Source organism: Rhinichthys klamathensis, unplaced genomic scaffold (genome assembly GCF_029890125.1).
Source record: "Rhinichthys klamathensis goyatoka isolate OS25496 unplaced genomic scaffold, OSU_Roscu_1.1 h1tg000281l_1, whole genome shotgun sequence".
NCBI classification, from domain to species: Eukaryota; Metazoa; Chordata; class Actinopteri; order Cypriniformes; family Leuciscidae; genus Rhinichthys; species Rhinichthys klamathensis.
The window spans coordinates 6,705,454-6,723,771 of NW_026606800.1; the positions used below are offsets into that span (position 1 = coordinate 6,705,454).

General features: G+C 35.2%; 1 protein-coding gene across 1 annotated transcript; it reads right to left on the reverse strand.

Annotated features, from left to right (window-relative positions):
• Positions 1-908: 908 nt before the first annotated feature.
• On the reverse strand, positions 909-16,477 carry opn5 (opsin 5). The gene is made up of 7 exons (XM_056269314.1): positions 16,329-16,477; positions 12,401-12,555; positions 8,256-8,375; positions 4,013-4,183; positions 2,995-3,329; positions 2,056-2,300; positions 909-1,297 (listed from the first exon to the last, which is right to left on the reverse strand). Exons 2-7 carry the CDS (start codon positions 12,522-12,524, stop codon positions 1,234-1,236), a joined length of 1,059 nt encoding a protein of 352 aa, XP_056125289.1. The 5' UTR covers positions 12,525-12,555; positions 16,329-16,477; the 3' UTR covers positions 909-1,233.
• Between the last annotated feature and the right edge of the window lie 1,841 nt (positions 16,478-18,318).

Consider the following 18,318-nt stretch of genomic DNA (forward strand, 5'->3'; position numbering starts at 1 on the left):
CGATAATGTTTCTATTGTACAGTATAACCAAACATCCAGTTACAACAATCTAACTGGTTGCCATTCAAGTAAAACTGTGACCTCCATCAAAATAAGTGTAAACTATTTATTATATTCAATAATATTTAGCTTTAATTGTGCAAGCATTATGTTTTGAGTATTAACAAGCTTCTTTCTGATAAAAAAAAGCACTAGCATTGTACAGTGTATTTTCATAGGTCATCTAGGAGCAATTTTTTTTTAAATACTGTAAGTCTCAGATATTTAAAAAGAAATGTCTAAGATTTTATAAACCCAGCTTGCTTTAGCATTATCTATTAATTATCGTCCTGTTAATTATCGTCCAACTTCCACAAAACATGTACAATTTGGGGAAAACTTGTATGCACACTATAATCAACTTATCTTTACCAACTGTGCACTTTCTTCCCTAGCCTTTAACAGTTTAGGGGCTGTCTGAAGGCTGATAACATGCAAAAGGCTACCATATTAAATACATAAAGTTAAAATGACATTGGATGTAAATTGAGTACAAAATAAATAAATAAAAATAACAATAATAATAATTCTCAAGACCATAGACTTTGGGAGACACCTTTCCATGTAAAAGACGGCTTCATTGTAATGTCTAATATATAATCATTGCACATGGCCCAAAACTATCATGCTAAGTATATTATAATATAAAAAAAGAAATTCAATAGCCTCAATTAATGCATTAGTGTCTATTCAATTTGCTTTAAAAAAAAATAACAGTAAAGATGCACTCATTTTGTGTGTGTATACATTGTTGTTTATCTGTGACCATGCTGCTGTATAGATGTGTGTATGTGTAACCAGTTTTTAATTATATGTTTACTTACTGTACAAACACTAAATGTGACTGCTAAATGAGACACTAAATAGACTGAACACAGACTACTATTTGTTAAAAAGTGATGTCATATAAGACTTTAAGCAGGTTGTTTTAAACGTGTTGGTACTGTGAATGCTGGAATATAAAATAAATAACCAAAAAATATATATGTATAAAAATACATCATACTTAATTATTTTATACACAGAAAGATCAAATTAAAAGGAGTTGTGTTTGCTTGGGTTTGTGAAGCTGACGGCAGTAGTATACAAGAGCAAAGTTACAGTAGGTGGGTGTGAATTGTTGATGTCTAAATTGCACAATAACAAATTGCCCAATGTCCTATCACAGGTCCATTGTGGGTTCCTGTCATTTGCTCATATCTCAGTCGGAACCTCATTGGCTGGTCTCTTTTTCAGGGAGGCAGAGATGGAGTAGAACCTGGGAAAAACAAGACAGCCGCATTCAATAGTCTTCAGTCAATCAGTTGTTTTTTGTTACGTTCAGGCTAATTAAATCATGCCAGGGCTTTGTGTCAACAATCTTTCCAATAGACGTCTAAAGAACAAAAAGAGACAAAAATTCGGACAAAATTCTGACGAAGAATGATAACACACATGTACTGTAAATGTATCACATTCTTGCTGCACACTAACAACTCTACTAAACTATAATAAAAGATAAGCAATACGTCGCTTGATAAAAATTATTTCATAAGAATATAAGGCAACTTTTGAACAGATTTGAGTATGCTAACCAGCTAAACCTTGACCCCTTGAACAGAGCAAAGCGCATGCGTCTCGATTGTTTTTAACTATCTTAAAAATAGTGTTTTAACACAACGCTAACGGAACAAGATAGACAGCAAGATCCGGCATTGCAGCAAAAACATCCACCCACAGTGGGACATGCATTTGCATACTGCATTTGATCCATAATATGATGATAAAGCACAGAGGAGGAATTTAAGAGTCTTTATAGACAATGTACCCAAGTATATCATAAACTGAACACACTTCAGTTGTATATTATATATATATATATATATATATATATATATATATATATATATATATATATGTGTGTGTGTGTGTGTGTGTGTGTGTGTGTGTGTGTGTGTGTGTGTGTAAGAGAGAGAGAGAAAGAGATCAAAAGCCAATTAATCCCTTATTCCTCTAGAATTTGAAGGGTGCACATACCTTGAAGTCTTGTAATGTTTCCTTTTACTCCAAGCTTGGAAGCAGAACGGTTTGGCACAGTTCTTCTTACAGTCAATGACTTGATATATGATTGGATTGTACATGGCAGAGGACTTGGCCAGCAAAGTTGGCACAACAGAGATTGGGATAGGCACTGAATCAGGATCTCCAAAAGCAGACACCACTGATACCACAGCGTAAGGGATCCAAGCTATTAAAAACCCTGCGCAGATCAACATCGCCACCTGGAGAATGCAAACAAAACCACATGAAATATGACATGGCATTTTCACATAGCATTTCTGATTACAGTTTTTCTCAGTCGCTTTGGTGCATTTCTCAGATCAGAAATGAAATTCTCAAAACTACTTGTTCAACCTCCAAATCATCTAGTCACTTGTGCACACCATAAAAGCGGTTTCTCATTCTTTTGAACAAGTTGCGATTGCTTTGGTACATTCATGTAATTGATTATGTACAATTGTCTGCGGTTTCCTACATTATCAGTTGCTAATGCCGTGTTGCTCAAAATGTATTAAAAAGTTCTCTGTGCAATAGTCATACAGAAGAAGCGCAGATTTGTACATTTCAATACAGTAACTGTCATCCAAACTGTTGCCATAGTTTACATCAGAACATCCCCCAGAGTACACAGTAATATTGACAACATGACTAAGCAATTTGACTGTCTTATCCGTACACAATGACACAAGGACTTGTCATTCTGATGGCACTGACATGTTCATTGACACAGATGTTTACTTTTGAGAGATGAACTAAGGATTTTGAGCAAGAGACTGGTTTTTGCAGGTAATCCATGGTGTTTTGCAATTTGTACAAATTGTTTTGAGAAATGCACTTACTGTTTTACAAATGTCGAGGATGATTCGAAAAAATGCACCAAAGCGACTGAGAAAAACTGTAATAAAACACACAAACCTTAGTCAACTTCATCTCCAGGTTGTGCTTGTTCTTATTCTGTGTGTCAAAATGAGAGACTTCTTTGGCTGAGGCTTTCACCTTGAAGATGATCATGACATAGGAGAAGACGATGACGCCAGTGGGGAAGATGAGGCAGAAGAAGAGCATGCACATAACAAAGCTCTGGCCAGACACAGAGGCCTGGGCCAGCCACCAGTCCAGTGTGCAAGACGTACCAAATGGCTCAGGTGCGTAGTTTCCCCAGCCCACCACTGGCATGGTGGCCCAGAAGGCAGCGTAGAACCATGTGAAAACCAGACAGAGAAAGGCATGATGTCGTTTGAACCATGTACCTGATGGCCAAGTAAATTCATGTTAGTCAGACAGACAGATAGAGAGATAGATAGATAAACAGAACTAGAGATAGATAGATAGATAGATAGATAGATAGATAGATAGATAGATAGATAGATAGATAGATAGATAGACAGACAGACAGACAGACAGACAGACAGACAGACAGACAGACAGACAGACAGACAGACAGACAGACAGATAGATAGATAGATAGATAGATAGATAGATAGATAGATAGATAGATAGATAGATAGAACTAGAGATAGATAGATAGATAGATAGATAGATAGATAGATAGATAGATAGATAGATAGATACTGTAGATAGATAGATAGATAGATAGATAGATAGATAGATAGATAGATAGATAGAACTAGAGATAGATAGATACTGTAGATAGATAGATAGATAGATAGATAGATAGATAGATAGATAGATAGATAGATAGATAGATAGATAGATAGAACTAGAGATAGATAGATACTGTAGATATATAGATAGATAGATAGATAGATAGATAGATAGATAGATATATAGAACTAGAGATAGATAGATAGATAGATAGATAGATAGATAGATAGATAGATAGATAGATAGATAGATAGATAGATAGATAGATAGATAGATAGATAGATAGATAGATAGATAGATAGATAGATAGATAGATAGACTTAATTACCATATCTTAAATGGCAGATTTTCAAGTATCGGTCTAAGCTGACAATCGTCATGGTAATGAGACTTCCGCATCCGAAGAAAAAGCCGGCCCAGCCATAGTAGCGGCAGCCCTGCCATCCGAACAGCCAGCGGTGCGAAAAACTCGACACTATGAAGAACGGCTTTCCAGTGACTGACCAAAAACATAAAAAGAACCTTATGTCAAACAAGACTTGAGACAAAAGAACATATGCTCTCAGATGGCATTCCCAGGAACGTTCTCAGAACTTTGGCTAAAATTCTGGTAAGTTTCTCTAATATTTATGAACATTCTTCCAGTAACAATAATAGAATTGTTGTTCAAAGTTATCTGGTATTTAATAACTTTATCAAAACATTAGCACAAAGAACGTTACTTGTACATCATTCATGGAACATTTTCTGAAACATATTAGTTAGTCTTTAGTCTACTGTTTTTTCAATGTTACTACTTATTACTTTTTCAGACGGATCAGAGAACATTCAAAAGTAACGTTCCAGTAATGAATGATACAATAGAGAAAACATTACAATGAATGTTTTCTCCAATATTCACATAACCAACAACAACAACAAAAATTAAAACTTAAAAAAAAAAAACACGTTATGAACGTTCTGAGAACATTCAGAAACACATTTTTCACAACTTAATGGGAACGTTGGCACACATCCTTAGAACATATTTTTGTTAGCTGGGATTTTATACAGAGGGAACAACCAAAACTGCCTGAGAATCGGCAGTATCCAGGTTTTGGATCACTGTGATCTTAACTAAACTTTGCATGTGGGATAGTTCACCCAAAAATTAAAATTCTGTCATCATTTATTCACCCTCAAATTGATCCAAACCTATATAAATTTCTCGTAACACTTTACTTAAAGCTTTTATGTAATGCATTATTAAAGGGTTAGTTCACACAAAAATGTTAATTTTGTCAGTAATTACTCACCCTCATGTTGTTCATCTTTCGTTCATCTTCGGAACACAAATTCAGATATTTTTGTTTAAATCTGAGAGCTGTCTCACTCCTCCATAGGCTTCTATTGTAATTGAAACCTGCCAGCCCTTCTCATCTTCTCAGTTCTCGCGCATGCGTCGTGGCGCTCTCGTGAACTCACGTCAGAGGCCCACACAGAAGAAAATGAATATTGAATAAAGTTGTTATTATTATTATTTTTTTTTTGCACACAAAAAGTATTCTCATCATTTGATAAACTTATGGTTGAGCCACTGTAGTCACTTGGACTATTTTAACAATGTTTTTACTAACTTTTCTGGGCCGGCAGATGCAATTACCTAGCAGCCTATGAAGGAGTGAGCCGGCTCTCAGATTTAATCCAAAATATCTTAATTTGTGTTCCGAAGATGAACCAAAGTCTTACGGGGTTGGAACGACATGAGGGTAAGTAATTACAGACAGAATTTTCATTTTTGGGTCAACTAACCATTTAAGGTATGCATAATGTATGGTGTAAATTAACTTAATGAAAAGCTGTGTAATGCATTATATCTTTTCATTAAGTAATTATAACCAAAGTTAAAATGCATTATAATATCCACAGATTCCTTGTTACATCTGAAACTGTTTGTTTGCTGTGGTTTAAAGCTACAATATGTAAAAAAAAGAATAATAATAATTCACCGCTAGGGGTCGCTAACCTCTTACAATTACAAAGGCGTAGGTTGATGACGCAGTGATAAGCGGAATGATGGGACTTGCTGTCATGCTGATGTATCTAATGATGTTTATGGATGAGTGAAAACATTCATGTTTTTTAACATGACGGTGGTATGAAGCAGGTCGCGATTGCTAATAAGAGATAGATATCAGCGCCACAGGTAAGGATATTAAGGAATTTAATTCTACCGAACTACCTGCAAGTTCTGAATTACTACTCACACAGGTCAGTTTATTTGAAAAATGTAACTTGTGAGGTAACGCAGCGCTGTTTCATTTGGTCTAACGTAACACTACAGCATTTGAGTGTGTTGAAAGTTATAATGTTATTCTATGTGTTAGTTTGTTTGCTATATGAGACTAGAGTAAGCTAGATCAACATTAGAATAACATACTGACCATATTCTAACATTTCATCATGATGAGCTATTTAACATTGATTTGTTTTATGTACATTTGCTCACCTGTCTAATAAAGTACATGCAAGAGCGTGTCAAGTCATGTCAAGTCCCTGTCAAGTCGTGACTCGTGAAGCTCTGTCAAGTCTAAGTTAGTCGCGGACGTGAAGCTCTCGGCATCTCGAAAACGCCACACCATGCATTATAAGGCATAAAATACTTTTCTAATGCATTATCTATAAAGGCTTTAAGTAAAGTGTTAACGAATTTCTTTCTTCTGCTGAACACAAAAGAAAATATTTGAAAGAATATGAGTAACCAAACAGTTGACGGTAGCCATTTCAGAGATGCAGACTAAAGACTCACGGCAGACCTATATGTGTTCTTCATATGAACAAACCCAGAGGAAGAGAAGCCAGAAAGCACACTGACCCAAGGTCTGCGTAAATGTGACGCACTAAAGCAGTCAGCCATGTGCATGACTCCCAGAAAACAAAAGCTTCATTATGCTCAAATCCAGCGACGCCATCCTGGCTAATAGGCGACAAGACGAGAATGGCATTTTGGACGGAGCTAAATCAATTTGAACTCCTGATGGTACACTGAAAACAAAATATAATTTGTATCCAAAATGCTACCAATGCTGAACTTACTGTAAACATTTTGACTGACAAGGGTGATTCTCAAGCCTTTAAAATGATAAATCATATTTGATCAATTCTCTTGTCCCTGTTGTTCGTGGTTAAATTACTTTCTCCTATGCCGAATAATATGCAGAAACAACTATAAGTAAGCCATTTGTAGACTCAAACAAACTGAATAATAATTTAACATTTGTTTGAGCGTCCCGAAACCGCATTACTGCCATGATTTTGGGGCAGAACCCTCCACAAAGCAATATAAGGCAGAGAGAAACTTGTCCGGGGAAACTTATTTGAAAACAGGTATTTTTGTCAGTAGCTCAAAAATGACACACTCCACATTTAATTAACTGGAATGAACTTTGTGAGCTACACAGGCAGTCATTTGTTCTGTAAATCTTAGAAAGTGAGCTCTTTATATAAGTAAAAATATACTGGCCTGTAAGCAGTACTCACCCTAAAATGAAAATTTTGTTGACAGTACCCACTGACTTCCATAGTAGGAAAAAAAAATACTATTGAAGTCAATGCCGTCAGCTGTCTGGTTACCAACATTCTTTAAAATATCTTTGTATCTTTGTAATATCACATTTTGTGTTCAACAGAAAAAAGAAACTCCAGCAGATTTGGAACAACATGAGGGTGAGTAAATGATGATACAATTTTCATTTTCGGGGTGAACTATCCCTTTAAGATTCTAATTATTATCAGGGGCCTCAACCGTCACTGCTGCTCCGAGGCAGCCACACTAAACATCCACTAGGTGGGGCTAGAGTACAAATATGGATACAAATTCGTTTAAGGAGAGGAAATCTTTGTTGAAAATCTCAGGGGCGTCGCTGGACATTTCAGCAGTCTTGTCGTGTGTTTTCTGTTAGCTGTTTAAAATCAAAACTTCGATCTAAACAGAGTAATCATAATTGATTTACTGTAACAATGTATTGTTTGAAACTAATGATATTTTACACAAATTGTAACGCATGTAGCCTACTTTAATTTCATGTTTGGTGAAAATAATTTAGTGAAATGTGCATTTTCTACTAGGCTTAAGTGCTTAGGTATACTGTATAGCTACAGTAGGTTATATAGTGTAACAAAAGATGCTAACTTTGATTGCGTTCATGTTATGCACTGAACACTAAAGTAAGAGAAAAAATCATGTCAAAGGAAGATGAAGGAAAAGAGATTCTTTCCAGGTCATCATTGCAGGAATTTGATCTTTTGTTCTCTTTTGTAACCTCAGGGCCTTTCTGCATGATTTATACAAGTGCATTTCAACAACAGCACATAAATAAACCAGAAAGACAGTGTCATAAGAGCTGAATAAACTTACTCGACTCCAAATATAATGCTAAACTATACACTGAAAGCTGTATATTATAAACACACAACCAAAAGAAATCGTGTATAGCTTACAACAGAGAGATCCTTTCAGATTGGCTGTATAATACATAATCTGACAGATGAAGATAACATCAGCAGCATGATATCAAGTCATTTAAACTTACCCGATATGCCAAAGTCGAATAAAGCTAGATTCAGCGTCATGAATTCTGGCGGCTTTAACTTGGTCTTGCGTTTGGCGGTCTGGTATATGACATAACCATTTCCAGTGGCTGACAAGATACCTGTTAAAACATAAGACAAACAGTAATACTGTGTGTTTGACCCGATGCTGTTTTTAAAAGTGCCTCAAGAAAGTCTTGGACCTTAATGAAGGCTTCCTTATCCTTTCCATTATATTGAGTCCTTTGCATCTATTTGTGTCCACCCAGGTGTTGGGGTTGTGTATTTGTTGAAATACAAAGACAGCACATTAAGACTCCTGTTATAACATTTCTGTTTTTTGTAGAGAACTAATACGAGTCAAAGGTTACTGGATATCCCATTTCTCAGTGAAAGGATGAAAAAAGGTCACCATAATGAAAGAGCAGTGTGAAAATTAGTCTTCCTGGTTACAGCCACATACATTCAAACGACACAAAGATTCCACTCGTGTTATTCGTTTTTCCTCTTTATGACCTAGATTATATGCTGCAAATATTGAAAGTGTCATAAATTTTGATTACATAAAACATTAATTACTCATAAATCTTACAGTATGTTCGATTCATAATGTCCATGAATGCATTTTGAACATCAGATTTCCAAAGCGGAGATCATTGTGTGCTCCACATAATTTAAAATTCTGGCCTGTTGCGTCAGCTGACTGATGCACCATTTCAAAGACACTTTATTTCATGTGACTATTCAATGAACTCTTTCACTCTCATATGATCATGAATCAATGTGAACGGATCACGCACATTAATATTACTAACAGATACATTGTTTCTCCAGTTTTAGTTCTTAAAGAGACAGTCCATCCATAAATGAAAACACTGTTGTTGTTATATACCAAATGTGAACTAAAAACTGATCTGAGCATACTGTAACTGCAGTCGTGACATTTGTTGATTTGTATGTGTTTGAGATTAAATGTTTATGAAACACCTTCAGACTGTTCCCTTAACATGAGTGGAGGAGAACAGACTTGTAAATTGCAGTGAGGAAGAACTATTGATTCAGTCTTTTGATTGAAACAAAGATCTTTCAGGTCAAATGAGACACAATGTTCCCATGAAAGAGGAAACATCCTTTTGAGCATCTCCTTGATAACATAGTTACTGATGTAATAAATAATGTTGTGCTGAGCAAAAAATAATTTTCTAATTATATTTTTCAAAAGCGTATTGCAAAGACACATCCACTTGGCAAAACATCTGCATTATTTCTAAAAACAAAATGCAATACTATGCAGAACAGACATAGCTAGCATTCTCTTGGAGAGGTCATGTCGGTATTACAAACAATTAAAAAATGGACAAAATGTTAAAAATGTTCATCCTGGTTTGGAGAGATATTTAATATAAGTCCAAAAGAATATGCAGCCTTGTAAATTTTACATTACAGTTTCATTAATTATTTTGAGTTTCATTTTTTTTTTTATTACACTGTTTATATTTTCATGAAAAGCGTTTAATAACCTAAAACAATTTTTTTTCTGCTGCGATGGTGGTCTAAATATTCAAAGGATTTTTCTGGTAAGGTAACCAATACTTATACATGTGCCTACAGAGCAACTGACCTGAAAAATTTACAGAGGAGCCACAGTATCCCCAATATGTCATATATTAGTTCTATTAAAATGCACTAGATGACACCGCTCAACACAAACTCTTCTATATGACAGAGGATGTCATCTCAATGACAGCATGAGTGGATTGAACATGTCATCCTCAGTGACAACAGCATGGCAATACGGTATCTGTCAGGCTTTGCACATTAAGGGGAAAGCAGGTTTTTATGCGAGTCACTTTTTGGTTCTTGCTTATAAATTCAACAAGTTGTTTAGCCTTCTGCTTCATTAACATTTCATTTAGGAGGAATTAAATACAAGAAAGCAAATCCTACATTCATAACCAGGGCTGTCGCTAGAGAAGCTACAGCTTTCGGGGGTCCCCCCTGAGATTTCAACCACAATAGCAACCTGCACCGGGTCCCCGAATACACTAGCTACTACGGTTACTACTTTGGTTACGTTCACACTGTCAGTCCAAATCCAATTATTTGTCTATCCAATTGGAATTTGATCTAAATTATTGACTGTCCACGTTATGTATCGCAACTGATCAGATCCGATTTGTGTCCCATGCCACTTTTTCGTTTCCCGGAATATCTGCATTGGTTTTTAAGGCAAAGACGTTGCATTGGTAGGTATGCGCCAAAAAACATCAACCTCAACATGTAAGGGTTTGCAATACAGATGTTGTCTACTTGCCGTGTTGGACTACTGCGTCTTCTGAGGCAACGGCAGAAACATAGGAGGCTGGTATGCTGGGGCAGTCGTGGCATAATGGTTAGAAAGTCAAACTGGTAACCTGGAAATGAGCAAGGCACCTAACCCCCAATCGCTCCCCGGGCGCCACAGCAAAGATGGCTGCCCACTGCTCCGGGTGTGTGTGTTCACCGTTTGAAGTGTGTTTTCACTACTCACTGCTCCTAATGTGTATACACTAACTTGGATGGGTTAAATGCAGAGGACTGATTCCGAGTATGGGTTATGCATTTCACGTGATTTTTGCCGTTCACACTTGCTAAATCTGATCGGATTATCACTCTGATTTTCATAACCTCAGAGCACATTAACACACCACAAACAAAACAAATAAGCTGATATGGTAATATATGGAGTTTTAAATAAAAGAGCATGCATCATATCATCGGTAAAATAAATATGTAGGCTAGGCATTCATTCTTCAGATACACTTGACTTGCTGGACAATAAGGGGAATAATAAATATTTGAGAGTTAGAGGTGCAAAAACATACAAGATTCTCATTAAAATACGCAATAATGAGTTTTTTTTTTTTTTTGTCTAGGTTTCTCTGTGAATGGTCAAGTGAAAACCATCAATTCATAAAGAAAACAAAGCAGAATTGTTTCTCTGGTGCACACATACAAAAACATGGTCTCCTTAAATCCATATTCAATTATGTTAGTCTTTGTGCATCATTCATAATCAACAATCAGGGTTTGGTTCACCCATTGCTTTAAAGATTATTAAGTCAGTGTCTAGTTGTATCTAGTCTACTCCCAAGACTGTTCATTAGCAATGTGTAGGCCTTACCGACATACACAAAGTTCAAATTGGTTCTTATGCAAAGCTCTTAGATGTGCAGGCAAAATTAAGACAATAAATCTGACTGTATTAAAATAACTTAAAATAACTGTTTTCTATTTGAATATGTTTTTAAATATAATTTATTCCTGTGATGCAAAGCTGCATTTTCAGCATCATTACTCTAGTCTTCAGTGTCACATGATCCTTCAGAAATCATTCTAATATGCTTATTTGATACGCAAAAAAACATTCATAATTATTAGCAATGTTGAAAACAGTTGTGGACAATTGCTTTTTTTCAGGATTCTTTGATGAATAGAAAGAACTATTTCATTTATTTTAAATATCTTTTGTAACCTTATAAATGTCTTTACTGTAACTTTTGATCAATTTAATGCATTCTTGCTGAATAAAAGTATTGCTGACCTAAAACTTTTGTAAAACTTACAAAAAGCTTTCTATTTCAGAAAAAATGCTGTTGTCTTGAACTTTCTATTCATCAAAGAATCCTGAAAAAAAATGTACATAACTGTTTTCAACATTGATAATAATAATAATAAACGTTTCTTGAGCAAATAAGCATATAAGAATGATTTCTGAAGGATCATGTGACACTGAAGACTGAAGTAATGTTGCTGAAAATTCAGCTTTGCATCACAGGAATAAATTAAATTTTAAAATATATTAAAATAGAAAACAGTTACTTTAAATTGTAATAATATTTCATAATATTACTTTTTTTTTTTTTTTATCAAATGATTGCAGCTTTGGTGAGCATAAGAGACTTATTTTAAAAACATTAAAAATCGTACCGATCCCAAACTTTTGAACTGCAGCGCAAGTACAATAACAGACATTCTGGAACTTGATTTAATTTAAACAACTTAATTTAAATATTTGAATTCAAAGTTATCACTGATTTTATCAATGACAATTCACATGATGCTTGCAAAGAACTCTTCCACATGATCGTCCACATTGTACACTTACCAATGATAAGGATGTAGAACGCCGCCACTATGTCTGCCTCCTTGGACAGCTTGGAGGCGAAGGGATCCCCTCGAAGAAGGTAATGTGGGACGTAGCCCGAGGGGATGGAGGTGTCATTCTCCATTAGGGCCTTACTGAGGAGTGTGATTACTTTCCTGCGGAATAAAAAATAAATCAATTAAAGGCTTAAACAGAAAAGTATTTGAACTCAGTTTAAGACAAGCTGGAGGGCAGTCAGTCACATCCAACAGCTTTACGATTCAAAAACCTCCTGCCAATGTTCTGATGCTTCAGACTAAGCTCTACAAACTCTCTCATCTTTTATCGGCTACTGGATGTGACGACACTCAGATTAATACAGATTAATATCTGTAATCAATACATGGTGAGTCTCTGCGCACTGCCATGCAAAATGTTCTTGTGGAAGGAAAAGAATGAAAGACAACAGAGCAGGAAGATTTCAAATAAACACATAAATGATTCTTCAAAAGCCTGATGCCTTTGAGATAGAGGTGAAACAATGGCATAGAGCTAAGAAATGAGTCAGACCTGCTAGCATGTCATTTTCAGCAGGTCCTCAGTAGGAACTTGAGCGATTTTCAAGGGTTGATGACAGGTTGTCTAACGATGTGCAATTTAGTGCCACATCAGACACGTCTCACTACCATAGATAGGTTCTATACATTTACAGAGATATTACAGAGCAATGCTGTAACTGATGCTTGTGTTAATGCTTATAATTAACGATTTAGCTAAAGCTTCTCTTTCCTTTTCAAGTCATTTAATAGGACATAGTTCTGGAATAAATGGTGATTTTGTGTTTGTGCACCTCCATCTGTCCTACTTACACACTAGACATGATGTGCTGATATACGGTAATACAATATATCACGATAATGCACAGTACTGTTATCGTGGACACTTTAAAAAACTGTGAATAGTTATTTATTACGAATTATCCCGATTTTTAGAATGCATTTGAAGAATATTGGTCCATCAATAGTTAAAATGCACTACACCGCTGTATGCTACGTCAAAGAGGCACGTGCACTCTGATGCAAACAAGCCCAACACTCAATACTTTAAGACTTAATAGGCTATTTAGGACTACAAAATTGAATTTGGAAATGTTTTGATTCTTTATTATTCTTCAGTAACACTTTACAATAAGGCTCCATTAATAAACATTAGTTAATTCATTAGTTGACATAAACTGACAATGACAAATACTTCTAAAGCATTTATTAATCTTAGTTAATGTTAGTTTCTGCATTAATAATACATTATTCAAATCAAAACCTGAGCTAACATTAACTAGCAATGATCAGTTGCATTTTTTACTAACGTTATCATGTTCATTGTTAATGTTAGTTAATGCATTATTAGCTGATGTTAACTAATGATATCTTATTGTAAAGGGTTATATTGTTCTTTATGATTCTTTACACTTTCATCTGTTTGAAACATTTGTTTACTTTATACACTTTTTGTGTATTGTATTATTGCATTTAAATATTCAGATATTTTTGTTATAAGAAGTCATTAAACCTGTTATAGTATGACAACACTTTTTTTGCAACTTATTTCAATATTGTGATAATGTGTTGTGTATACCATGAAAAAAATGTCAGCAAATATCACAACATGAAAATTAAAATTTGACAGTCACATGCATAACTTACACATTTTCAATAAGTTGTCACAGTAAATCACTTCAGAATGATACTATAACAGAAGCATTCTGTTGGCGGCGGCATTCTATTGAATGGCGGCGCCCTATACGGCAGCGACTACTCCAGCTCCCTTGCACTTGTTTAGTGGTGTCCTATGTTTAGCCGTATGTTTAGTCTATGTTTAGTATGTGTTAAAAATTTTGTTTTAATATTGCACATTGGAGTATTGCACATTGTTTTAATATTGCACATTGCCTTGCCTTGCCTATGTTTAGTATGTGTTAAAATTTTTGTTTTAATATTGCACATTGGAGTATGGGAGAAACGCAATTTCTGTCTGCTGCGTAATGTACTGTTGCATGGTTTGATTGACAATAAAGTTGACTTGACTTGAACTTGATAACAGCAGGGGTTTCAGTACAGACATTTATTTGTCAGTTCCAATGATAATTGTAAAAAAATAAAAAATAAAAAAACATGAATCAAATCAAAGATTTGCAGTAACTGCAGAAATCTGGGTCGTCAAGAAAATCAGACAAGACCACTGATCTAGATGGAGGAGGATGACAATTGTCCAGAAAAAAAAAAAGTTATTTTAAAGATATATTATTTGGTTTGGCATTTTACAGTTTTATTATATTTATTTTAGTGCTGTGAAATTGATTAATCGCGATTAATCACATCTAACATAAAGGTTTTTGTTTACATAATATATGTGTGTGTATACATGAACACACATTCACTACTAAAGTCCCCATAGACTTCAGGGCTGTCCTTGAGATATTGATTTTTTTTTAGCATTGTATTTAACATTGCAAAAATCTTAATTTTGGGAATAAACAAATCAAAGACAAGTGTCAATACATTTACATTTTACATTTTACATTTGGAGAAGTAGGCTACGTCTGAACACAATCGCTTTTGTAGAGAAGACCTTTCCCACCAGGCATTTTAGGAGAAAAGCAGAACCGATTACAAGAGACACACTTCACAATAACTGCTTCCCAGTGCAGTGAAGGTACATTTGATTGTATAGCCATATTTTGTAAGTCCGGTACTTACTTCAAATATATGGATTGTTTTTCCAGAATGGTGAAGTCAAATCAAAAGAATGATATTACTTGGCAGAGTGACAAAGAATACCTGTCAAAGCCTTCAAAACAAACCTTTTTACTGAAGACACTGAATCAGTCATCTAAAACAAACTGAAAATATGCTCAAAAGGACACAGTAAAGAATTGAGTTTCCAATCAACACACTGTTAGTCACTTTAACGCTTCTAGTGGATTTATGGATAACAAACAGTAGGCTTAACTTAATGAGCATTCACTATACTCTGGTGACACACAGCTTTTGAATTCATCTCCCGTGAGATCAGAGATGATGCTGCATCCTGCCACTTCATACTCCAGTTGTGAAAATGTGTTACTAAACCATCAATCTCCTCCCCCAGTTAGGTTATCTAAATAATGCAATTTCTAAAAATAGACCCTGCCGCTGCAACAATCATTTCAATGCTGTAGTCAGTTTTTGAGATCCATTCATTTTAAAAAAAGAATGTGAAATGACCTAACAAGAGAAGTGTGACTTGCTAAAAGAAGGATAACCATTCCTTTGTTGCAGTAATCAGAGTGGGTTGCTATAGCAGTGCACATCTGTCTGATGCAATGGCTAGTCCGTCTGGCAGCACGTCAAACATCTAATGCTCTTATCAAAGTTGAAATAGAGAATATTTCAAGAACATTGAGCCATTGTTAACAGATGTTGTTCATTTAATATCGATGTCTTTCCCCAAAATATATTTAAAACTAATTGTAATGCAATGTATTGTATTGAGCATCTCAAAACAGAATGTCTGGGGATCCATCTGTTACCAAACCAAAGCTGTCAGTCATCCAATCAGGTTTGTATAATTCTCCTTAATTGATAAACATGCACTATTTATTGGCCAATTCAGCTGAAATTACAACGAAGAACCCTATTAAACGTGGCATTGTACATGAGACTGTATAGCTAATTTGAAAAATAAATACAAAATAAACATGGTGTTATTTTAACAACAATGCTAAGGATTCATCTGCAACTTTTAAAATTGTTTAGGGATTTTGTTTCACAACATTATTCAGTCCTCACCTACACACGATTGTAAGCAAATAAATAAACTACAACAGACGCAACATGTGGACGCAACGTAGACTAGTAACAAACCCACGGAAAACGCTCATAATGATGTTTACTGAAAAACAAATGCTTACCTTGCTGTGATTCTTCAACCATCCCGAGGGATTTGAGCACTTTTCTCCCGTCTTGAAATGATCTTAAAACTGAGTTGCCAACTTCTCCATAATCCACGTTTGTAAACCACAGACTGCACCGTGTTGTTTCCGTCTGTTACTAAACGCTTGAGGTGCGCTCTCTCTCTCTCTCTCTCTCTCTCTCTCTCTCTCTCTCTCTCTCTCTCTCTCTCTCTCTCTCTCTCTCTCTGCGCTCAGATTATTCAGATGGAGAGTGACTGGTCAAAGTAACTGTCGCGTCGCCTCAGAAATCCATAACGGACAGTTCTATTCGGCAAAGCTCCGCCCCTTCATGTGATAGATCTGTCAATCAAGCAATCATGTGGTAATAACACACACGTAAATCATGCTAAGGATGGACAGTGGACACCAATAATACTTTACAGTGTCCATAATCATAATATTAATTTCATTAATGTAATCATTACATTTCCAATAAATTAATATAATTAATTACAATAACAATGTGTAAGCAATAATTGGAGAACCCTAAAATAATTGAATATTAATTTGTTGTTGTTTTTAAACTAGGCTACTTGCCATTAATTCATTGTAATATGGTCTAATATCCCTTATATTTTAAAACAAAGTTATATTTAAAAAACAATGACATATTGTATTACAATAGTAATATACAATTTAAAATATTACAATTTAAATTAGAATTTAAAGTTGAAAAAAATTCTAATGTTAGTTTAATTCTAACTCTGTGTTAGTGAAATTGTAATTCTATAGCCACAGCCTAGCAAGCTCAGACCAGATTTAAGCCTAACAGAAATTAAATTGCATTTTGATTTGAAGCAAGTGGTTGAAATTAAATCAACAAGAAGTCATTTTAATGGAAATTAAACACTATTTAAGTTTAAACAGTCCTCAAAGTCATAATAAACTCATATGCACTGTTTTTGAGTGAACTAAACTCAGCATAATAATGCAAAAACACATGGAGAGCAGAGGCTTAGTTATGCTCTAGTCTACGCCAAATAAAGAGAGTGGTGTTAGAAATCAGGAATGGTGAGAGAACATTGTGCTTGGTGCGTTTCTCGTCTTCAAACCAAACTTGGGTCCCCAGCCAGCAAAGTTTAGCCTAAATCCCGTCTGGCTAGCGTGCTTCCCATAATGTTTTGCATTAGGTCAGTAGGCGGAGAGTAGGCGGTCTTTTGTGGCTGTTCGAACACATTCGACCACATGAGCGTCTACGAAAGCAATCCTGTCAAATGCGTTTTCGACTACCTCGAAGTGGTCGAAAGTGGACAAGCTCAAAACCACTTAGCCTAGTTCACACCTAGGCCTATATTTAGCATTGTCCACTTGTGATCGGATCGACCAAAACGCATCTTAATAGCAGGTGTAAACAGGGCCTAAGCTCTGTTCAGGGACTCATTATTCTGTTTCTGTTTGTCAAATGTCTGTGAAACTTGTTTAGAAATTTTCTGGAAAAAAATAAGTAAAAAAAAAAATTAAGAGGAGTTTTTTTTAAAAATATTTATTTATTTGTTTATTTTATCCTGAGTGTATATCCCTTTAATCACACAATATTCTGCATCACTGAAACTTCATGTCCGTCCAGCTGCTGATAAAACGGAAACAACACTTGGCTGCACACTGTGAAATGATGCATATTTCTGCACATGCTCAGGGGATGCAGGTCACAGATGCAGAGTCCTTTCATTTACGCAAGCATCGGTCAGTTGCTGCCGTTCCTATTTTAGTTAGACTTATAAATTCACACAACCTTTGCTCTTTTTCCATGTTCAGCCAAAAATTATCTTAGAGCCAATAAAAACATGTTTTTCTCTCTGCTGTCTCCAAATAAACTGACTTTTTTACGTTTCTGGTCCATGCACAATGATTAATTTTCAACTGTTAGAAAGGACTGAAATGTTTTTTTTCTAGGAGAGCTTTTCCACTGATGAAAGTCTAAAAATTAATGCTAATGCATGCACATTTT